The sequence below is a fragment of the Muscardinus avellanarius genome (assembly GCF_963383645.1).
Source record: "Muscardinus avellanarius genome assembly, chromosome: 21".
In the NCBI taxonomy this organism is placed as follows: domain Eukaryota; kingdom Metazoa; phylum Chordata; class Mammalia; order Rodentia; family Gliridae; genus Muscardinus; species Muscardinus avellanarius.
In genome coordinates, this window is record NC_137807.1 from 8,132,329 (window position 1) to 8,156,287 (window position 23,959).

General features: G+C 54.6%; 1 protein-coding gene across 1 annotated transcript in view; it reads left to right on the forward strand.

Annotated features, from left to right (window-relative positions):
- Positions 1-23,959, forward strand: part of TPCN1 (two pore segment channel 1) — a gene marked incomplete at its 3' end in the record, with an annotated part of 67,854 nt that overhangs the window by 24,572 nt on the left and 19,323 nt on the right. Inside the window, exons 3-10 of the mRNA XM_080717966.1 lie at positions 12,146-12,273; positions 14,292-14,468; positions 16,319-16,432; positions 16,917-17,047; positions 17,665-17,753; positions 21,518-21,552; positions 22,579-22,637; positions 22,810-22,909. Of these exons, the coding sequence (XP_080574092.1) occupies positions 12,146-12,273; positions 14,292-14,468; positions 16,319-16,432; positions 16,917-17,047; positions 17,665-17,753; positions 21,518-21,552; positions 22,579-22,637; positions 22,810-22,909 (833 nt within the window). The remainder of the gene's footprint in view (positions 1-12,145; positions 12,274-14,291; positions 14,469-16,318; positions 16,433-16,916; positions 17,048-17,664; positions 17,754-21,517; positions 21,553-22,578; positions 22,638-22,809; positions 22,910-23,959) is intronic.

The window sequence follows — 23,959 nt, forward strand, 5'->3', positions numbered from 1 at the left end:
GTAGCAATATCGTGTTTCAAAGTAAAAAATAAAAAAGGCAAAAAAATAAAAAGATTAAATTGGCCGGGGGTTTGGTGGTACTCTCCTTAATCCCAAGACTAGATTGCCAATTCCAAGGCCATTCTCAGCAATTTAGCGAGGCCCTCCACAATTTAGTGAGACCCTATTTCAAAATAAAAAATAAAATTGGGCTGGTAGTGTAGCTCAGAAGTAGAATGCCCTTGGGCTCAATCCCCAGTACAAAAAAAAACAAAGTAAAACAAAACAGAAAACCACAAGAGACTAAGAAGTGGGCAACTTTGTATCACGTATCACTTTACCACTCAGTAAATGAAAGTAGAAATAGTATTGTAGCAGCTTTAGTATCAACAAAGAAGCAATATTGCCCTCTTCTGAGCCCCTGAGCGGCTTCAAAGGCCTCTCTCCCCTGAGAACGTGAGCCCTTTCTTCCTCAGATTAAGTTCTCTGACTTCCTTTTCAGTAACATGAACTGGAGCCTTCTTAATGACCCGATTGTAGCAATTGTGGGCAATAGCTAAGTTCCTTGACCGCCACCCCGGTTGCATTGCAGAAATCGAGCAGCTGCGTTTCCTACCATCCCTTAGGCCTCTATCTTATGTTTCTTTCTTTCCTTTTCTTCTTTCTTTCTTTCTTTCTTTCTTTTTTTTTTTTGTGGTACTGGGGTTCCCAGAAGCCCTTCTACCTCCGGGCTACAGTCCCAGACCTATTTTTTATATTTTTTTAATTTGGAAACAGGGTCTCTTAAGCCAGCAAGGCTGGCTCTGAACCAGAGCGATCCTCCTGTCTCCGCCCCCCAAACGTGGGGATGACAAGCGTGCGCCCCCACGCCCGGCTATCTTATGTTTCTTTATGATGCCTCTTTTGGGGTGCCTTCCCAATCCATCAGAAAAGGAAACTGAGTCGAAACAAAGGACCCCGCCCAGTGTCTGGTCAGCGGCTGCCTAAGGGTTCTGTCCCCTTGGAGAAGTGGGGTGCCCAAGCCATCCCGCTGTCTGAGGGAGAGCTGTCACCCGTCCTGTCTCCTGGGTCCCCCCTATTACCCTGCCCGGTATTGCTGGTTTTTGGGGGCTGAGCCTCCCGGGGCAGCAGCAAACCCAGATGTGGGACACGGCTGGTGTTCCGGGAGCTGGGCCAAGCCCGCCCAAGGCCCGCGGGCCGGGGCTCGAGTCGCCCAGAGCGCGCTGAGGAGAGAATACGCCTGTACCTCGCCGGCTCCTCTCTGTGTCTGCGCTTCGCAATTAGTGTTTCTGACGCTTCCAAATGCAGACAGGACAGATGTCGGCACAGGTGCGGCTCTCTACTGGGAACCGCGGAGCCTGCGCCTGCCTCCCCGTGCAGTCGCTAGACGGTGAGCTGCGAAGAGCCCAGCGCTCTGCGCCTGAAACTCGGGAGGGAGCGGAGGCCCCGCCACAGCGCACCTGGAGCGGCCAGCACCATCCATGTCGGGCCCTGACCTTCATGGACTAAAAATATCCTGTCCCGACCCCCCGAGAACTTCCCATGCACATCAGGAAGGCATGCGTGGCGGCAGGGACCAGACACGGTTCTCTGACCTGGAAGAGTAGCTGGGAGGATTCGACGAAGAAAAGGACCCTAGTGGTCCCTGGTGGACGTGACCTGCCCTCTGAACACACGCCCGCCGTGGCAGAAACGAAGCAAGACAGGCACGGTGGTGCACGCATGTAGTCCCAGTACTGGGGAGGCTAAGACAGGAGGATCACAGGTTCGAGGCCAGCCTCAGCAAGTAGTGAGACTCTTAATGACCTAGTGAGAGCCGGGCGTGGTGGTGCACGCCTGTAATCCCAGCATTCCGGAGGCTGAGACAGGAGGATCGCGGTTCAAGGCCAGTTTCAGCCTCCCAAGTACTGGGGTTACAGGTGTGTGCCACCATGCCCGGCGTGGTTTTATATTTTCTAATCCAACACGTAGCACCATGCTAGTATACAGTAGGTGCCAAATCAGTGTCTCTTTAAATTAAGCCACATGCGTTTGCCTGTCGCAGACCAGAATTTCGTAGACTTCGTTCTTCTTTTTCCTCAACATAATCTAATAAGACTAGAGAGGTGTCAGCCAGGCACAGCGGTACACCTCATCTATAATCCAACAGCTCGAAGGCTGAGGTAGAAGGGTCACAAGTTCGAGGCCAGCCTGGGGGACTTAGTCAAACCCTGTCTCAATTAAAACCAAAAAGAGCTGGGCATGGTGGTGCACATTTGTAATCCCTGTGCTTGGGAGGCTGAGACAAGAGGATGGCAGGTTAGAGGTCAGCCTCAGCAAGTCGTGAGACTCTCGTCAATTTAGTGAGACCCTGTTTCAAAATTAAAAACAAAAACAAAAACAAAAACAAACAAACAAACAAACAAACAAAAAATATATATATATGGCTGAAGATGTAGCTCAGAGGAAAAATGCCTCTTTTAAATCACCAGTACACACACACACACACACACACACACACACACACACACACACAGTGGTAGAGCATCCCTGGTTCAGTCTCCATATTGCAAAAAACTAAAAACCCCAAAGAAGACGGTCAAGGTCCTGTCTGCCACCTCCAGGGTTCCCTGGCCCTGTGGCCGCCTGGGGCAGGCACTGCGGCGGCCCTGTGCCCTGGTTTCCTAGCACTCCCCGCCTGCGCACTTCTTTGTTGCCGGCCCACGCCCGCCTTCCTGCTTCCTCTGTTTATAGCCGCTGCCCGCAGCCCTCTGGCCCTTTCCCTGCGAAGTGCCCGGGCCTGGCCCCAGGGACCATTCCCTCTGACCTCAGCCACCCGAGTCCCTGTCACATGGCTCAGAACAGAGCCGGCGTGGCGCAGGGCATTCGCCCAGGCCGGAGTCCTTTCTGGAATTGCACCTGAGCCCCGTTACCGGCAGCTCTCTCTCTCCTCGGTGTCAGCCTTCTGCAGGACAGGATTTAGCTTATGCCGGCCATGCGGAGGAGGACCGAGCGGCAAGCTCGCTGTGCCGGGTTGGCATGGCTGCCCGGGCTTTTCTGGGCGTGTGCACTGAAAATGTGGGTCCGCTCTCCGCTCCATCTTGCAGCCTCAGAAAGAGAAGGCCTGCGCGGAGGGGAACGTGCGTTCTGCTGGTTTTCTCTGCCGCGTCTGGTGCCCGGCTCCCGTCTGGGGCTTTGAAGCGCCAGCCGGCGCAGAGGCATCATGGCGCACTTTGCCCCCGAAAGCTCTGCAGCCAGCCCGGCTTCTTTTCTCCCCTCCCCAAACCTTTTCCCATGGAGTGGGGCCGCCCGCGACAACTGGCCAGGGGTTGGGCAGTTGCTCGTTGGCATTCTGGTGGGCACTGGTTTCCGGAGGGCTCTGAGTATGCTTTGTGGGTGTGCACAATGGTTTTTGCAGCGCCCGGAGCGGAGCTGGCACCGGTCCCAGTTTACGAGTGAAGAAACCGGGGCTCTGGGGAGGAAGATCACGAGCAGGCAGGACAGGGAGGGCTCGGCAGGGCGAACCGGGGCGTCCAGGGCTACATTTATCTCCAAGAGGCTGCGCGTGTGCGAGCGGGTGTTTGTTTAGGAAGGCTTGGGGCTCCGGGGGTGCTAGAGCGCTTGCCTTGCTTAGGCTTGTGACTGCCTCTGGGTTTCATCCCCAGCACCACGCACACACGCACGCACGCACGCACGCACAAAAGGGACAGGGAGAGGAGAATGCGGGCGGCTGTGAGCCCTTAAGAACTCAAGATGGAAGGGAGGGACCATAGGAATGGGCCTCAGGATCTGAGAGATCGACTGTTCTGCCCGTTTGCTCCTGGATTCTTTCTGATCAGAGCTGCCTCCCCAGAGTGGCCTTTTATTCAAAGTGACCTATCTCCCCAGGTCCCAAAGCAGACCCCCATGGTAGATTCCCCAGCCCAAGCTCACCCTGCACCTGCAGGGAGGGCGGGATGGGAGGCCCTCCCTGCCCAGCCGTCTTTCCCTCCCTCCCTCCCTCCCTCCCTCCCTCCCTCTCGAGGCTTCCCCCCTCCCCGGTGCTTTATGGCCGGCATATGGAAACTGTTTCCATTTACCCAGCAGCACCAGGATGCTGCTCCACGCTGGGCTCCAGCAAACGGAAACCCTGGATTCCCTGCAGGGTCATTTCAGAGGCTGCATGCAAAGCAGCCAGCTGTTTGCAGGGGCGGCGGGCCTGTTACATCAGCGTGGAGGAGCGAGGCCATCTGTGTAAACAGGTCAGCCTGCCCTGTCTGCGTCCTGCGTGCGCCGGCCTCTCCTGGGCCCCCAGCCATTTTGAGCAGTGGTTGTGTAGCCTGCAGCCTGTCAGCAAAGCGGTTTCCTCCGGTTCCTTGTCCCCCGGCCCCCAGTGACTTCAAGTTCACCTCCCTGGGGCTCACTGCCTGTGTTGGGGAGGGAAATTCAGGGGTTGGGGCAGGCGCAGAAATCTCCAGTGGCCAAGGTCTGCAGGCCTGTTCTTTGGGCCCCGTCTCACAAGAGAGCTCCCTGCCCAGGGCACCGAAAGTGCAGAACACGCTGTTTCCCGCCTTGGAACTTTCCCCAGAGGCTCAGAATGCCATCTTCCTGTTTGCCAAGAACGCATCTGCTCAGATGCTCAGCCTCCCGCGGCCTCTGAAGGCCACAGAGTGCAGACGCTCGCGTGAGAGCCGCTCAGCCGCCTCCCAGGCCAGGCAGGAATGCAGAGGCAGGGCCTGGCTGTCACCCTCCTGCGGGAAGCGGTGGAAGCCCGGGCCCCCGAGCGCCCCGGGATGAGGTCGTCCCAGCCCCTCCAGCTGGAACCCCGCAGCGTGCCCTGGTCCTCACTGTTCGATTCACCCGGAAGATGTACCCCCGCTCCAGGCAAGGAGGAGGCCAAAGTCAGAGGCCACAGGGTTAATGGTGATGGAGGGGCCGTTCCCGGCCAGCGTCCAGGACGGCACAGGGGCCGTGTGGGGTCAGCGCCATCATTTGCGTGGAGCTGGTGTTCGTGTCCCCTGCCAGGGAACCCTGCCCACCCGCTTACTTCCCGCTTTATGCGGGCCGGGCAGCCTGGGATCAGTTCCCCCCAAAAGCAGAGCCCCACCATCAGGCCCTGTACGCCCTTTTAACTCACACTGGCTCGCGGGGACCCGGCGCCACCGTGGCCCGCTCTGCGCCCCTCTTCCCGGCTCCTCTGCCCTGGCCTTAAGCCCCCCCCCCACCTTCGGAAGCTGCTGAGCCTTTGAGCACACCGTGTACCCCGACAATAGGCAGTGGGGAGCTGGGGCTCTCCCACCCCTCTGTGCAGAAGCAGACAGCAGGGACCCGCGGTGGCCGGCTCTGCGCCACAGGGCACAAAAAGTGCTTTTGGACGCGGCTGCTCCACAGTCTGGGCATGAAAGGAGCGGGAAGGCCCGCCCGCTCGCCCTTTCTCTAATCTCTAAATGTGCCACCAGCCGCCCAGGCCTGGGCCCAAGGAGGCTTTTCCAGGACACCTGTGGCTTTGTTGAAAAGCCCCTCCGCCGCCCAGGTGACCCAGGGCCTTTCAGCCCTGACCCCGCGTCCCTGCGTGACAGCCGCGCACCAGCCGGCGGCCGCGCCCTTTCCTCAGGCGCCAGGCTGAATGGTCAGCCGTCCAGAACAGCGGGCGAGGAGGGGGGGCTCTCTCTTCTCTCCTTGTAGCTTTTACAGCGTGCTTTTCTTCTTAAAGGCTTTACCACAAATTACCCTCCTACAAAATAGTCCCTCTACGGGCATTCTTTAGCAGAATGATCTTTAAAAATACAGAGATCGTGCCCCTAGTACTCTTTTGGTACTAGGGATTGAACCTAGGGGCGTTCTACCTCCAAGCTATACCCTCAGTTCTTTTTATTTTTTATATTTATTTATTTATTTATTTTTGGTGGTACTGAGGGTGGAACCCAGAGGCTTTTCTACCTCCGGGCTATACTCCCAGACCTGTTTTATATTTTATTTGGAAACAGGGTCTCACTAAGTTGCTGAGAGCCTCGCTAAGTAGCTGAGGCTGGCTTCGAACCTGCGCGATCCTCCTGTCTCAGCCTCCCAAGCGCGGGGATGACAAGCCTGCGCCACCACGCCCAGCTCAGTTCTTTTCATTTTGAAACATCAGCTCATTAAATTGCTGAGGCTGGCCTTGAGCCTGCGATCCTCCTGTCTCAGCCTCCCAAGTACTGGGATTACAGGCCTGTGCCACCATGCCTGGCTGGCCCTAGTTGTTTTTTTGTTGTTGTATGGGGGATGGAACCCAGGGACATTCGACCTCAGAGCTACACCCCAGCCCTATTTTTTTTTGTTGTTGTTGTTTACTTTTGAAACGGTTTTACTAAATTGCAGGGGGCCTCACTAAGTAGCTAAGGCTGGCTGCGAACCTGAGATCCTCCTGTTTCAGCTTCCCAGCTACTGGGATGACGATTGTGCACTATCACGCCTGACTTTTTTTTTTTTTTTTACAATATTAAAATACCAAATTTAAAAGTTCACACACACACACACACACACACACACACACACACACACACGATCTCTCATGGTGCAGGCCATGGCTTAGAGAAGGAGCCAGGGAGAAGTGAGCTTTCTAAAAATTGACAGATAAACCAGGCATGGTGGCACACACCTCCAATCCCAGTACTGCTTGGGAGGCTGAGACAGGAGGATTGCAGGTTCGCAGCCAGCTTCAGCTACTTAGAGAGGCCCTCTGCAACTCAGACCATGTTTCAAAATAAATAATAAAAATTAGGGCTGGAGGTATAGCTCAGAGGTAGAATGACCCGGAGTTCGATCCTCTGTACCAATTTAAAAAAAAAAAGTGACGTATGCTATTTGTACATATTTGTATATGATTTTTTTTCTTTCTTTCTTTGGTGGTACTGGGGTTCCTGGAAACCCTTCTACCTCTGGGATACACTCCCAGACCTATTTTTTATATTTTTGTTTGGAAACAGGGTCTGTTAAGCCAGCGAGGCTGGCTTCGAACCTGCGCGATCCTCCTGTCTCCGCCTCCCAAGCGTGGGGATGACAAGCGTGCCCACCGCGCCCGGCTGTATATGATAATTCGATGCACATATCCAACGTGTGATGGTCAAGGACATGTGACTGCAAGGTCCGGGCACTGGCAGCACCTGGAAGGCTGTTCTGTGTCCACCGGGGGGGATGTGCTTCCCCTGAGCCCCTTCAGTCCGAGTCTCAGCTTTGATGCAGCCGTTCTGTTTAGCACCTGCAGGCCGAGTACACAAGTGCTCATCCCTTGTTCTCTGATTCGGGGTCACAGTTGCTAAACCTGCCTTGCACCTGTGCACTGTCAGTCAGAAGACGGTGCCCGACGGTGACCCTGCACGGACAGCTGCTGAGGCTGGCCTCGAACCTGTGACCCTCCTGTCCCAGCCTCCCGAGTATTAGTGTTACTGCCCTCTTGGACAAAGGTCTTAAAGACCTCCTCATTCATGCCTTTTATTATTTATTTATTTATTTATTTATTTATTTATTTTTGTGGGGCTGGGGCTGGAACCCAGAGGCATTTGACCTCCGAGCTACACCCCCTGCCCAATTTTTTATTCTTTATTTTGAAACAGGGTCTCACTGAGTTGCGGAGGGCCTCACTAAGTAGCCGAGGCTGTCCGCGAACCGCGATCCTCCGGTCTCAGCCTCCCGAATGCTGGGATGACAAGCGTGCGCCGCCACGCCCGGCTTCATTGCTGTCTTTCAGAGATGGGGAACCTGAGGGTCAGGGAGGGGATGTGATGCCAGGTAGAGGAGGGACCAGCCAGGTACGAAGGTGGGTCTGGGTCCCAGGCCTCCGGGCTGTCCACCTAGAGCATTCCTTCTCCAACTCTACAACCAAGGACTGACGTGTTCGCAAGACAACATGGAAGCAGCTTGCGAGAACAGGGAAGCCCAGCACGAGGCCCCTGTGGCCAGAGTTCCTAAAGGCTGGCTCTCATCCTTGGACTTTGCTCGCCCTGGACGGATTGCAGAGTGGCTTGAAGGAACACTCAGCCGCTCAGCACAGCGGTTCCGAGCTCAGACCTCCATCCTCTGGCCTGTCGCTTTCTAGATGGGTGAGACCCTGGGCATGGCCCCCCACGCCTGCCTCCCTCGCGTCTTTTGTAAAATGGGGTTCTAGCGGTGCCCGCCTCGTTGGTTTGTCTTGAAGGTGAACTATTCAGTGTCTATAAAGTGCTCACACTAGCGTCCGGCGCTCAGAATACCTCCTTGCGGTGTTGTCATGGGTGACGGTAGCAGAAGCCGACTTGCTTCTACCTAGACTTGTGGGGCACGGTTAATCGGGAAGCTGGAGAGGTTCCCGCGTGTACTAACAAAGATGCCAGTGCCCCCTCCCAGCAGCAAGGCCGGCGTGTGAGCTCACACACTTCCCTTAAACTCCTTGTACAGCAGAATTGGCCAAAGGAAGCTGGATGCAGCGCTGCACACCTGTAATCTCAGTACTCGGGAGGCTGAGGCAGGAGGATTGCAGGTTCTAGTCCAGCCTCAGCTGTGAGATTCTCAGCAATTTAGCAAGAACTTGTCTCAAAAAAAAAAAAAAAGTGCATGCTTGTAATACCAGTACTTGGGAGGCTGAGATAGGGTATCACAGTTTGCAGCCAGCCTCAGCTACTTAGTGAGGCCCTCTGCAACTTAGTGAGACCCTGTTCCCAAATAAAGAATAAAAAGCAGGTCTGGGGGTGTAGCTTGGAGGCAGAATGGCCCTGAGTTCAATCACCAGTACCGCAAAAACAACAATAAAAGTTTAAAAGGGCTATGGGTATATTTCAGAGGTAGAATGTCCCTGGGTTCAATCCCCAGCATGAAAGAAAGAAAGAAAGAGAGAAAGAATGAACAGTATCACATTCCCCATGGGATTATGGTGAGAATGACAGAGTTTAATAAGCACAGGCACATGGCACAGAGCCTGCAAGTGCTGGCACCTTGTTTTTAAATTTATTTTAATTAATTAATTTATTTATTTTTGTGGGTCTGGGGATGTAACCCAGGGGCATTCAACCTCCAAGCCACACTAAGTACCTGAGGCTGGCTTTGAACCATGATCCTCCTGTCTCAGCCTCCCAAGTGCTGGGATTACAAACATGCGCCACCATGCCCGGCTAAACCATTGTAATTTTAAGGAGCAACTTCATTTTTAGTAACAACAAAAGTATGAAATACTCGGTGACAAATCTAACAACCATCACCACCACAACAAAAAATGTGTAAGATTTATACACCAAAACCTATGACATTGCTGAGAAAAATGAAAGCTCTATAGAAATTGAGAGGTATACCATGTTCATGGATGTATGAAGATGTTAGATCTCCTCAGTAAACTCAACACAATCTCAGTCAAAAATCCCAGCAGGTATTTATTTTTATTTTTATAAAAACTGACTATTCTAAGCTGGGCATGGTGATGCATACTTGTAATCCCAGTACTTGGAAGCTGAGACAGGAGGATTGCAGGTTTGCGGCCAGCCTCAGCCAGCCAACTAGTGAGGCCCTCTTCAATTTAGTGAGACCCTCTTTCAAAATAAAGAATAAAAAATAGGGCTGGGGGTATAGCTCAAAGGTAGAATGCCCCTGGATTCAAGTCCTGGTACTGAAAAAAAAAAGAAAGTGACTATTCTAAAATTTATATAGAAATGCAAAATAGCTTTGAAGAGATGAACAAAGTTGGTGGAATAATACTACTTTCACCTTGTGTGAATGTAACTAAATTGTTATAGTTATTTTGGAAAATATTTGGCATTTGGGGAAAGTTTGGCCTTTCTAAAAAGGTTAAATGTAGTCTGGCATGGTGGCACGCGCTTGTAATCCCAGCATTCAGGAGGCTGAGACAGGAGGATCGCACAGGTTCAAAGTCAGCCTCAGCTACTTAGTGAGGCCCTTTGCAATTTAGTGAGAACCTGTTTCAAAATAAAGAATAAAAATTAGGGCTGGGGGTGTAGCTCAGAGGTCAAATGCCCCTGGGTTCCATCCCCAGTACCGCACACACACAAAAAAAAGTGCATGTTCTTGTTTGCCCCTATAACTTAGTACAAGTTGTTTTTAAAAATAGACAGGAAGAGCCAGGCATGGTGGCATAAGTCTGTAATTCCACTACTTGGGAAGCTGAGACAGGAGGATCGCGGGTTCAAGGCCAGCCTCTGCAACTTCGCAAGACTCCTAGCAACCTAGTGAAACCCTGATTCTAAACAAATAAATAAAAAGGGCTGGGGGTGTAGCTCAGAGGTAGAACGCTCCTGGATTCAACCTCCAGCACCACAAAAAAAGACAATACAATTCACTTCAGTATAACTCAGAACAGGGGTTAGGAAAGGTTTGGCGATGGCCAGACCCAGTCGCCCTCGCCTGGCAGTCCCGGGTCGGGAAGCCCCTCTGATCCCACAGCCCCATGACCCCACCGTCCTCCTGCCCTTGCTGCGTGATCGTGAGCCTGACCCATCTGCCTCCTGCTGCCTCTGCAAATCTCAGTATCCAAGGACTTGACTGTACCTCCTGACAGGCGATCGTGCGGAGTGGGGTTCTGGGGAGGCCACGCTTTCGTCCCTGAGTCACATTTTCTCAGTCAGTTAACAGGTGAAGAGCCCTTTCCTGGTGTCCCCGTTTATCAAAGGTCTCAGGAGGGTCTTGACGTCTGTCCTGAGCAGCCCGGCCGGAGCCCTCTCAGCTCGGCTCGCTCTGGGAAGCCGAGGGTCCCGGGGTGCCCAGGCTTATCTCCTTGCTGCCCTTCCCTCTTGACTTCCTCCTCAGGCAGCCACGGGGGGAGAGCCCCTCCCGAGTTGCCCAGGAAGTGTGCCAAGCTCGGCCCTCCCCGGCCGGCACCCAGACCTGAGCCAGAGCCTGTGTTCCAGGACAGCTGGGGACTCTGCCAGGCCTGGTCACCTGCCCGGGGCCAGAGGTGCTTGAGCCACAGCCAGTGTGGAGGAGGGGAGGGAGCGGGCATCCTGCCCAGGCTCACAGGGCAGGCAGGGCACGGGGCGGTGGTGGTGGTGGTGGTGCTGTGTCAGCGGGAGGATCATGGAGGGAAAGCCCTGCCCCAGGGCCAAGCCCTGTCCTTAAAAAGAAGAAAAAGGAAGCCGGGTGTGGTGGTGCAAGCTTGTAATCCCAGCATTTGGGAGGCTGAGACAGGAGGATCGCAGTTCTCAGACAAACCCTCAGCTACTTAGTGAGGCCCTCCGCAACTCAGTGAGACTCTGTTTCAAAATAAAGAATAAAAAATAGGGCAGGGGGTGTAGCTCGGAGGTAGAATGTCCCTGGGTTCAATTCCCTGTACACGTACACACACACACACACACACACACACACACACAGGCTGGGCGTGGTGGCGCACGCTTGCAATCCCCACGCTTAGGAGGCTGAGACAGGAGGATCGCACAGGTTCGAAGCCAGCCTCAGCTACTTAGGCTCTCAGCATCTTAGTGAGACCCTGTTTCCAAATAAAGTATAAAATAGGTCTGGAATATAGCCCAGAGGTAGAAAGCCCCTGGCTTCCATCCCAGTAATGAGAGAAAGAGAGAGAGAGAGGGAGAGGGAGAGAGAGGGCGAGCACACGCTTGCGCGAGCTTGGCATGGTGGTGCACGCTTGTAATCCCAGTACTTGGGAGGCTGAAATAGGAGGATCGCTGTTGGAGGCCAGCCTCAGCTACTTAGGCCCTCTGCAACTTAGCGAGACTCTATTTCAAAATAAAGAATAAAAAATAGGGCAGGGGGGTGTAGCTTGGAGGTAGAATGCCCTGGGTTTCATCCCCAGTACTACAAATAAATAAATAAATAAATGAATGAATAAATAAATAAGTAAGTAAGTAACTAAGTATGAAAAGGACTGGGGGTAGCTTGGAGGTAGACTGCCCTGTTTCTGGTCCCCAGAACCACAACAAACAAACAAAAAAACCACTGTCCTTGCGTTCTCGTTTAACCCTGTTTCAAAATAAAGAATAAAAATAGGGCGGGGGTGTGGCTCAGAGGTAGAATGCCCCTGGGTTCCATCCTCAGACCCGCAAAAAAAATAAAAATAAAAAAAATTCAGATATCTGTTGGGTATTTATTCTCTGCGCACGCTCATTCTTGCTGCCGCTGGCACCCGGGACGGGGCAGCCCTGGCAGCGGATGGGCTCTGTGGATGGGGCGGGCTGACGGCCCCGCGCTCTGACCTCCGGAGCCGGGTTGTAAGCTGACGCCTCTCCTTCCAACGCAGATGGGGAGAACCATGCCGTCAACGATGCCCGGGCCCCCAGTTCGGTCTCTGGGGTCGAGAGCCCCCCCGCCAGCCCCACGGGACACAACTGGGAGATGAATTATCAAGAAGCGGCGATCTACCTCCAGGTGAGTGTCTCTGGTCAGCACCCGACTGTTCCCCGCACCTGGGGGCGGGCGGGATAGTTGGGGCTCTGGGAGAAGTTGGGGTTCCTGACCCTGCTCACTTCCAATTAGTCTTTCTCTGCCTCTCTCTCTCTCTTTGTGGTACTGGGGATTGAACCCAAGGGCATATCTTCAAGGTTGCTGAGAGTTTCACTAAATTGCTGAGGCTGTCCTCAGACCTGTCTCAGCCTCCCGTCTCAGCCTCCTGAGTACTGGATTTCAGGTCTGTGCCGCCATGCCCAGCTTTAGGCTCTCATTTGAAGACAGGACAGTAATCTGTGTGGGTCTTGTGGGAAACATGAGCGCGAGACCCTGTTTCAAAATAAAAAATAAAAACCGGGTGTGGCGGTATTAGTACTTGGGAGGCTGGGACGGGAAGATCGCAGGTTTGCAGCCAGCCTCGGCTTAGTGAGGTGTCCACAACTCAGTGAGACCCTGTTTCAAAATAAAGAATAAAAATAGGGCGGGGGTGTGGCTCAGAGGTAGAATGCCCCTGGGTTCCATCCTCAGACCCGCAAAAAAATAAAAATAAAAAAAATTCAGATATCTGTTGGGTATTTATTCAGCTATATTTATATATTTATTTATTTAGGCACTGGGTTTTGAACTCAGAAACAGTCTACTGCTGGGTCACATCCCCAGCCTGCTCTCTTTTTTATTTTTTATTTATTTTTAATCTTTATTTATTTTTCCGTGTGTGTGCGCGCGCGTGTGCACTCTACTGGGGCTTGAACCCAGGGACACTCTACCTCTAGCCCTGTTTTAGTTTTTAAGTTGCTGAGACTGGCCTTGAACCTGCGATCTTCCTGTCTCAGCCTCCTTGGTTACTGGGATTACAGGCCTGTGCCACCATGCCCAGTTTTTATTTATTTATTTATTTATTTATTTATTTATTTATTTATTTATTTATTTATGGTACTGGGGTTTCTGGAAGCCCTTCTACCTCCGGGCTACACTCCCAGACCTATTTTATATTTTTATTTGGAAACAGGGTCTCTTAAGCCAGAGAGGCTGGCTTCGAACCTGTGCGATCCTCCTGTCTCCGCCTCCCAAGCGCGGGATTACAAGCGTGCGCCACCACGCCCGGCTATTTATTTTCTTATTGTGGTGCTGGGGATAGAACCCAGGAGCATTCTACCTCTGAGCTCCACCCATCCCCAGCCCTGTTTTTTTATTCTTTATTTTGAAACCGGGTCTCACTGAGTTGTCGAGGACCTCGCTAAGTAGCTGAGGCTGTCCGCGAACCGCAGTCATCCTGTTTCAGTCTCCCAAGTACGTGGGTTGATTAGAAGCACGTACCACCAGGCCCGGCGTTCTCTTTTTTTACTTTGACACAGTGTCTAGCTAAGTTGCTGAGCGCCAAGCCGGGCATGGTGGCTTGGAGGTAGAATATCCCCGGGCCCGATCCCCAGCACCGCAGAGAACAACTACAACAAAATGGGAAATTGAGCGTTTTCAGCTGGCCGCAGTGGCGCCTGCCTGCGATTCCAGTACTTGGGAGGCTGAGACAGAAGGCTCACAGTTCGAGGACAGCCTCAGCAACTTAGCAAGGCTCCCAGCAGCCTACTGAGACCCTGCTTCAAATTTTTAAAAAGAGGGTGGCTGAGAGTATAGCTCGGAGGTAAAATGTCTCTGGATTCACTCCTTAGTACCAGGAAAACACGAAAGAATTTAGCTTTGTTTTTCTCAGTACTGGGGATAGAGCCCAGGGCATTCTACCTCCGAGCTACACCCCCAGCCATACTTTTTATTCTTTATTTTGAAGCCGGGTCTCACTGAGTTGCCGAGGGCCTCGCTAAGTAGCTGAGGATGTCCGCGAACCGCGATCCTCCTGTCTCGGCCTCCCGGATGCTGGGATTACATGCGCCAGCACGCCCGGCTTAGAATTGAGCTTTGTGCGCCGCCGCCTCTCCCCACCTCCCGCCGCCAGCCCCGGCCCTGGCACCTCGGGGCCGGCGCCCTCAGCCCTCCCGTCTCTCCAGGAAGGCGAGGACAACGACAAGTTCTTCACCCACCCCAAGGACACCAAAGCGCTGGCCGCCTACCTCTTCGCACACAATCACCTCTTCTACCTGATGGAGCTGCTCACGGCCCTGCTGCTGCTGCTGCTGTCCCTGTGCGAGGCGCCCGCCGTCCCCGCGCTCCGGCTCGGCATTTACGTGAGCGCCTGGGCTGGGGGCGGGCAACGTCAGCGGCCCGAGAGGGAACATTCCAGAAGGGCGGAGGCCCCCCCTCCCCGCATACGGTCCTGAGACAATAGCTGTGGGTGGTCAGTGGGGCCCTGGGTGCCGGATGCTGTGGTCTCATCTGGGGGGTCCCTGCTGGTGAACGGACGTCACTTGGCTCTGTGGGAGTCTGCGCACTTGTCTCCCTGAGGACCGGTGCCCACACTGTGGCATTGATGGCAGGGTCCTGTCCCCACACCTGGAATGCCAGTACTTGGGAGGCTGGGGTGGGAGGATCTCAGGTTCAAGGCCAGCCTCAGCAACTTAGTGATACTCTCAGCAACTAGAGAGACTCTGCTTCCAAACAAAAAAAAGAAAAAGGGCCGGGCATGGTGGGGCACGCTCATCATCCCAGTACTTAGGAGGCTGAGACAGGAAGTTGTCAGTTTGCGGACAGCCTCAGCGACTACTTAGTGAGGCCCTTTGCAACTCAGTGAGACTCTGTTTCCAAATAAAGAATAAAAAATAGGGCTAAGAGTATAGCTCAGAGGTAGAATGCCCCTGGGTTTCATCCCCATTACCGCAATAAATAAATAAATAAATAAATAAATAAATAAATAAATGTCCCGGGGGTGTAGCTCGGAGGTAGAATGCCCCTGGAGATATATCCCTATTACAAAATAAAAGCTGGGCGTGTTGGCACAAGCTTATAATCCCAGCATTTGGGAGGCCGAGATAGGAGGATCTCAGTTCGAGGACAGCCCCAGCTACTTAGTGAGGCCCTTTGCAATCCAATGAGATCCTGTTTCAAAAAACAATAAATAGGGCTGGGGGGTGTAGCTTGGAGGTAGAATACCCCTGGGTTCCAACCCCAATACCGCAAAAATTAAAATTAAAAAGAAAATAAAATAGTTCTCCCAACCTCTGTGAGAAGACTGCAGGTGTGGCCGCTGCTGGCGGGGGCTGGGGTGTGGGCGGCCCCGTCCCCACAGACATGCCCACCCTGGGCAGCCTCAGGCAGCCTGGGGAGGCCTCCTGGGGCAGGGAAGGAAGCCCTGGCGACTGGGCTCTGCCTTTCTCGGCCTCCCCTCCCGTCGCCCTTCATCCTGCCCCCAACGCCATGCAGAATGGCCCGGCATCCTTCCCCCCCACTCCTCCTCGTCCCTCCCATCGGAGATGCCCCTTCTTTTTCCTAGAAACACGAGGCTTCCCGCCTGCCGGGTCTTGCGTTCCAGCTGCAGGGCCCGCCCGGTTCCGTTCACCCAGGGGCCGCATCTGGCCACCGCTGGCCCAGGTCGTGGCGTTGACCCCACCCTGTCCCTGGGCCCAAGCAGATGCGGCTCAAGCCGGGGGCTTCCCTGCGTCCCTCGGGTCCCGGGGCTCAGCACGGGGAACGGGGATTGGAGAGCCCGCTGTCTGTTTAATGGCCCTTGTATCTTAGACATTTGGATTTTCAATTAAATTCTGGTGTTTTTCCCCTCCCGTTCCGTTTTTTTAAGCCCCGAGTTCCTGCTGCTTTAAAGCCGTTTATGGGTCTTTTGTAGATTATATGAAATCCTTCCTGGAGCAAGTCTAGATATAAAATTTTATCTTAGCTCTTTTTTTTCCTTTTTTTTCTTTTCATCTTGAAACTCGGGCTCCTTCCTGATTTTTTTATGATGCGGGGACCAGCAGGTCTGCTTCTCAGACACGGAGCTTTATATTTAGAAGTTCTGGGAAGACTTCCATTCCCACGACTGTGCCTGGCATCCGGGGCCGGGGTGCGCGCGGCGGGCGGGTGTGGGAGGAGGGGGCGGTGGCGTGATGGGACCCGCAGGGACGCATCCCCAGCCCTCTGGCCGCAGGTGCACGCCACCCTGGAGCTCTTCGCCCTGATGGTGGTGGTGTTCGAGCTGTGTATGAAGCTGCGTTGGCTGGGCCTCCACACCTTCATCCGGCACAAGCGGACCATGGTCAAGGTGATGGGAAGACATTGTATATTCTTTCCCCCGGGGTCTTCCGCCCGGTCGGGGCCCTGTCCGCAGCACATCTCCGGTTCTTCCAGGCCCTGGCATCCTGGCAGTGCCTGGTGACCGGGAGGGAGATGAGATGCCCTTCCTATTTTACATGGAGCCTCATGGGAGCGAGGGGGTGTCAGGCCCAGAGAGAGGGGCTTTGGGCCCAGCCAGGCCAGCGGCTAGCATCGTGCACCTTCTCTGTGCGTCGGAGTGGGGTGTCAGTAGGAGCTTGTCAGGGCGAATGTGCCCAAGAGGGCAGAGATGGCGCTGAGCCGCCAGCCTTGGGGCTTCTGGGTGCAAGCGGGAGCCAGAGAAGTAGGTACCGGGGAGATGCCACGGGCTGGGTAGCAGTTTTGCTCCGGTTAACACCGGCAGGCGGCCGTGAGCGCCCCTGTGTTGCGTCCCCCTGGGCCGCACAGCTGATGGCCGGCGCCTGTGCCCGCAGACCTCCGTGCTGGCCGTGCAGTTCCTCGAGGCCATCGTGGTGTTGGTACGGCAGACGTCCCACGCGCGGGTCACCCGGGCGCTGCGCTGTATCTTCCTGGTGGACTGTCGGTACTGCGGCGGGGTCCGGCGGTAAGGCGGGGACGGGGCGGCAGGCGCAGGAGCTGGGTCCACAGGTGGGGACTCCGGTCCAGTCCGAGCACCTCGTTTACGCTGAGGGTTCAGAACCTGCCCACACAGGCGACTGGGCAAAGTCCACCCAGGCGGCCCTCCTGCCGCTTCGCCAAGGCCTCGGGCCGAACTCAAACTAGACTGAGCCAGAGAGGGGTTTGATGTGTATTTTTGGAGATGTCATCCAGAAAACTTCTGCCCCGGATCCCATTGGTGATGGGGCTGGCAGTCCCTCCCCTGTGCCCATCCTCGGGGCTGGAACGAGTGTCCCAGGACCCGGTGGCCCTGAAGTGTCTTCACCCGCTCCCCTTCCCGCCCTGGAAGCCGGCCGTGGCGCCCGGGCCGCGCGCTGACTCCCCTCTCCTGCCGGGGTCCCAGGCAGAGGGGACGGTCCTTGCCGCACCTGCCCCGGCCCTTCCCACCCCAAGACTGGGGGCGCCAGCTGCATCAGGGAAGCATAAAGCTCAGTGTCCCTTTCGGGTGAGATGGGGCTTAGCATTCTAGGTCAGGAGTGCAGATTCCCTCCCACCAGCACGCCCCCTCCCCCCACCCCGCTCAGCCACCATCTCTCTCTCCAGCAACCTGCGGCAGATCTTCCAGTCCCTGCCGCCCTTCATGGATATCCTCCTGCTGCTGCTGTTCTTCATGATTATCTTTGCCATACTCGGTGAGTGCTCCAGGCCCAGGGTCACAGCCTCAGTGAGTGTTCCAGGCCCAGGGTCACGGCCTCAGTGAGTGCTCCAGACCCAGGGTCACAGCCTCAGTGAGTGCTCCAGGCCCAGGGTCACGGCCTCAGTGAGTGCTCCAGACCCAGGGTCACAGCCTCAGTGAGTGCTCCAGGCCCAGGGTCACGGCCTCAGTGAGTGCTCCAGGCCCAGGGTCACGGCCTCAGTGAGTGCTCCAGGCCCAGGGTCACAGCCTCAGTGAGTGCTCCAGGCCCAGGGTCCGAGTGCCCCAGGCGACTAGAGTCGGGCACTGTAGACGGTGACTTAGAAACCCAGGGCTGTGCTGCTCCCAGTTCTGGAGGCCGGAGTCCTCGGTTCTGGGGGCCTGAATCCTCGGTTCTGGAGGCCGGAGTCCTCGGTTCTGGGGGCCGGAGTCCTCGGCCACAGCGGGCGCTGTCTCGCTGTGCCCTCATGTTGGATGGGCAAGGGTTTCTTGGCAGCTTCTCTTTTCTCTGGATGGGGCTTGGAATTGAACCCAGGGCCTCATACACACTGGATAGGCCCTCCACCACTGAGCTGTGCCCCAGCTCTCCCTCCCTCCTCCCTTCCTTCCTTCCTTCCTTCCTTCCTTTCCTTCTTTCCTTTGCCGCCTCCTCCTTCTTCTTCTTGTACTGGGGATTGAACTTAGAGCATTCTACCTCCAAGCCACACTATTTTATTTATATTATGATTTATTATTATTATATTATTTATTTATTTATTTATTTATTTATTTATTTATTTTAGTGGTAGTGGGGTTCCTGGAAGCCCTTCTCCCTCCGGGCTACACTCCCAGACCTATTTTATATTTTTATTTCGAAACAGGGTCTCTTAAGCCAGTGCGGCTGGCTTCAAACCTGCGCGATCCTCCTGTCTCCGCCTCCCAAGTGCGGGGATGACAAGCGTGCGCCACCACGCCCGGCTATTATTGTTGTTATTTTGTGGTACTGGAGATTGAACCCAGGGGCAGTCTACCTCTGAGCTACATCTCCAGCCCTATTTTTCATTCTTCCTTTGAACTAGGGCCTCACTAAGTTGCGGAGGGCCTCACTAAGGAGCGGAGGCTGGCCACCGATCTGCAATCCTCTGGTCTCAGCCTCCCAAATCCTGGGATTACAAGCGTGCACCACCAAGCCTGGCTGTTATTTTTTATTTTGAAAGAGGGTTTCACTAAGTTGTTGAGGGTCTTGCTAAGTTGGCTTCAAACCTGCGATCCTCCTGTCTTAGCTTCCCAAGTACTGGGATTGCAGGCATGTGCCACCGTGCCGGGCTCCCAACCCTTTTTTACTTTATTTTGAGACAGGGTACGACTAAGTTGCTCCAGGTGGCCTAGAACTTGCGATCTTCCTGTTTCAGCCGCCCGAGTAGCTGGGATGGCAGGCGTGGCCTCCACCCCCGGCTTACAAATCGCTCTTGTGCTTCCAATTTGCTTTTAAAGTTCATTCATGTTGGCTGAGCATGGTGGTGCATGCGTGTAATCCCAGGACTTGGAAGCTGAGCTGGGAGGATCATGGTTCACGGCCAGCCTCAGCAACTTTTTTTTTTTTTTTTTTTTTGTGGCGGGTCTGGGGATGGAACCCATGGGCATTCACCCTCCGGGCTACACCCCCTGCCCTATTTTTTATTCTTTATTTTGAAACAGGGTCTCACTGAGTTGCAGAGGGCCTCGCTAAGTAGCTGAGACTGTCCGCGAACCGCGACCCTCCGGTCTCAGCCTCCTGAATGCTGGGATGACAAGTGTGTGCCACCACACCCGCTCATCAGCAACTTTTAGGCCCTCGACAACTTAGATCTTGTTTCCAAATAAAAAATAAAATAGGACTGGGGGTGAAGCTCAGGGGTAGAATACCCATGAGCCTAATCTCCAGTATAATAATAATAATAATAATAATAATAATAATAATAATAGTAATAATGATATTCATCCATTCTGATGTGTGCAGGCAGTGTGCTGGCTGTCACCGGCGTGTGGCAAGCATACCAAAACTTACTGTTAGGCTCTGACATGTCCCACACCACAGCTCCCTCCTGCGGGAGCGTTTCCTGGTACACATCCTGACACTTTCTCTGAGGCGTGTGCCTGGGCCTTTAGGTTCTGTCACTTCAGCTTTTCCAGATATCAAGCAGATTGGGAGGGCGAGGCAGGAGGATCGCACAGGTTCGAAGCCAGCCTCAGCTACTTAGCGAGGCGCTCAGCAACTCAGCGAGACCCTGTTTCCAAATAAAATATAAAATAGGTCTGGGAGTGTAGCACGGGGGTAGAAAAGCCCCTGGGTTCCACCCCAGTACCACACCCCCCCCAAAAAAAAATACCAGACAGAGTCATGGTCTTTCTCCCTTGGGGGCAGCCCCACCTCTCCAGCTAGCGGGGACCCTGTGGCCTTAGAGCCAGACCCAGGGCTCAGATGTTGGGGTCCCTGCATGGCCAAGGAACTGGTGTCCTGACTCTGGGACTCCTTGGGTGGTGATAGAGTGGAGACAGAGAATCCAGACACACAGGCCAGTGCCAGTGCAGACCCTGGGGCCTGGCGACCGCCCAAGGTCAAGCCGCTGGCCCCCACGTCCGACCTGCCACCCACTCCTGAGAGTCGCATGCGTCTCCAGCAAGACTGACTTCACCAAGGACAGAGACATCAAGAATTTGGGAATGGCTCATTCTGGGAGGGAGGGAGGGAGGGGAGGGAGGAGGGAAGGGAGGAGGGAGGGAGGAATGGTATCCCCATTCCAGGACATCTGATATGGGGAAGCGGCAGGACCCCTTTGGAATTCAACTTAGCTGGGCGTGGTGACGCACACCTGTCATCCCAGTACTCGGGAGGCTGAGGCAGGAGGATTGCCGGATGAGGACAGCCTCAGCAAGTAGTGAGACTCAGCAACCTAGTAAGACCTTGTTTTCAAAATAAAAATGAAATAGAACTAGGAATATAGCTTGGAGGAGGTAGAATGACCCTGGGTTCACACACACACACACACACACACACACACACATACACACACACACGGAATTTGGCTTCACTGTCCTTTTCAAAGCCAAGGACTAGAGACCAGCAGCCTGGATTACAGATCCAGCCCACATGTGTGTTCTGTTTGGTCTGAGAACTGAGCCGCGTTTTAAAATTAGACTTTACACAGAATCCACACCTCCAGCCTTTGAAAGAATACACTCAGCCGGGCGCGGTGGGCGCTTGTGATCCTGGCACTTGGAGGCGGAGACGGGAGGATCGCGGTTCGCGGACAGCCTCAGCTACTTAGTGAGGCCCTTTGCAACTCAGTGAGACCCTGCTTCAAAATAAAGAATAAGAAATAGGGCTGGGGGTGTAGCTCGGAGGTAGAATGCCCCTGGGTTCCATCCCCAGTACTGCGAGCACACACACACAAACACACACACACACACACACACACACACACACAGTTAAAAAATAAAAAGTAAAATAGGGCTGGGGGTGTGGCTCAGAGGTAGGATGCCCCTGGGTTCAGTCCCCAGTACAAGAAAGACAGACAGACAGACTCAACAGTCCTTGAACACATTTCCAACGCAGCAGCAGGTGTCCACGCCCGGTTGCACCTGCTCCCTTAGAGGGCACGTTCTCCCGGGTCCGCAGTCCTGCCCCGTGGCTCGCCTTGGCCCATCGCACTCATTACATCCATTCTTCCAATCCTTTGGACACTTGGGTTTGAAACTTCTGCTCTAACCCCATTTTTGGTCTGTTTTTCTGCCACATTCTAGGTTTCTACTTGTTCTCTCCTAACCCTTCCGACCCCGTAAGTACTTGACGTCTTTGTCCCTTGTCTTATGTCAGGCTAGAGCGACTCTGGCCACGGCCAGCTTGGGGAGGGGGCGCCCTGCCTGGCTCCCAGCGCGGCTTCCAGCACCTGAGAGTCCCGGGCCCTCGGGCCTGCGTCCTGTCCTTCCTCCAGAGCTCGGGGAATTCTCTTTCCCGTCCTCGAGAGAAATGTTTCCAGGATCAGGTTCAGAATGTCAGAACTTTCTGGCAGAGGAACAGAGGAGGAGAGCCAGGCTAATTGCTTGGACATGAGACACTCCAGGGAAGATCCCCCAGAGGCAGCAGCCTGTGTTTGCCAGAAGGATGGAGTTCAGGAGGACGGGGATGGAGTTCAGGAGGACGGGGATGGAGTTCAGGAGGATGAGGGATGGAATTTAGGGGGGTGGGGATGGAGTTGAGGGGGATGGGATGGAGTTTGGGAGGACGGGGATGGAGTTGAGGGGGACGGGATGGAGTTTGGGAGGACGGGGATGGAGTTGAGGGGGACGGGATGGAGTTTGGGAGGACGGGGATGGAGTTGAGGGGGACAGGATGGAGTTTGGGAGGACGGGGATGGAGTTGAGGGGGATGGGGATGGAGTTGAGGGGGACGGGATGGAGTCGGGAGGACGGGGATGGAGTTGAGGGGGACGGGATGGAGTCGGGAGGACGGGGATGGAGTTGAGGGGGACGGGGATGGAGTTGAGGGGGACGGGATGGAGTCGGGAGGACGGGGATGGAGTTGAGGGGGACGGGGATGGAGTTGAGGGGGACGGGATGGAGTTCGGGAGGATGGGGATGGAGTTGAGGGGGATGGGGATGGAGTTGAGGGGGACGGGATGGAGTTTGGGAGGACGGGGATGGAGTTCAGGAGGATGAGGGATGGAGTCGGGAGGACAGGGATGGAGTTCGGGGGGGGGGGTGGAGGAGGGAGAGGAAGCAGGCGGGGCAGGTGGCGCTGCAGGCCGTCCTTCCGTGGTCCATACCGTGCTGTGCTCTCAACACGGCCCGCTCCTTCCTCCCAGTATTTCAGCACGCTGGAGAACAGCATTGTGAGTCTGTTTGTCCTCCTGACCACGGCCAAGTGAGTGTGGGCCGCCCTCGCCTCGTATAGCTGCGGGGTGCGGCCGGGGGGGACCCAGGGGAAGGAGCGAGGCTGGCGGCCGGGGCTGGGGTGGGGGGCTCTGTGACCCTTGGCCCTGAGGGAGGCAGAGGCAGAGGCGGCGCCCGCTCAGGGTGACCCACCGCAAACTCAGCTTCCCAGACGTGATGATGCCGTCCTACGCCCGGAACCCCTGGTCCTGCGTCTTCTTCATAGTGTACCTGTCCATCGAGCTGTACTTCATTATGAACCTGGTGAGTGGCCGCCGTCGCTCTCCGGACAGGACGCTGGGCCGGGAGGTCCCAGACTCGTTGTCAAGGGTGGTAGCGTTTTGGGGAGCAGCCCGTGGGGACTAAGGTGAGCCAGCCCCTCGCGGCGGCAGCCTCTCAGGTTTGTGCCGACACCGCCATTGCAGATGGGGCTATTTTTGAAGCCGAGGCCGCGCTGGGATCTTCTTGTTCTTACAGCAGACATTTATTTATTTTTCATTTTTTGCAATACCGGGGATGGAGCCCAGTGCTCCTCAGGGGCATTTTTTTTTTTGGGTGGTACTGGGGGTGGAACCCAGAGGCTTCCTACCTACGGGCTACACTCCCAGACCTTTTTTATATTTTATTTGGAAACAGGGTCTCACTAAGTTGCTGAGAGCCTCACTCAGTAGCTGAGGCTGGCTTCGGACCCGTGCGATCCTCCTGTCTCAGCCTCCCAAGCGCGGGGATTACAAGCATGCGCTACCACACCCGGCTCTCAGGGGCATTTTACCTCCGAGCTACACCCCCAGCCCATTCATTCATTCATTCATTCATACTGGGGATGGAATCCAGGGGCATTCGACCTCCAAGCTATACCCCCAGCCCTATTTTTATTCTTTATTTTGAAACAGGGTCTCACTAAGTAGCTGAGGCTGGCCAGGGACCTACGATCCTCCTGTCTCAGCCTCCTGGGATTACAAGCATGCGCCACCATGCCCGGCTGGGTCTGTGTTTCTTCGTGGGTTTGTGTGTGGTGCTGGGGACCGGATCCATGGTCTCGTACGTGCAGGACAAACGCTCTTCTGCTGAGTCGTGTCCTCAGCCCGTTACGTTTCTTCATACACTTCTGAGAAGGGTTTTCACAATGATTGCTACAGTCAGGCCCAGTATAGAAATGGAAATTACTTTCTCTGGGTAAACTAGAGAAATCTAGAAATTTGGAGGGGTGTGTGTGTTACTGGGAGTAGAACCCAGAAGTGCTCTACCACTGAGCTATACCCCGAATCCTTTTTATTTCACTTTATTAATTTTTTTTTGGTACTGGAGATTGAG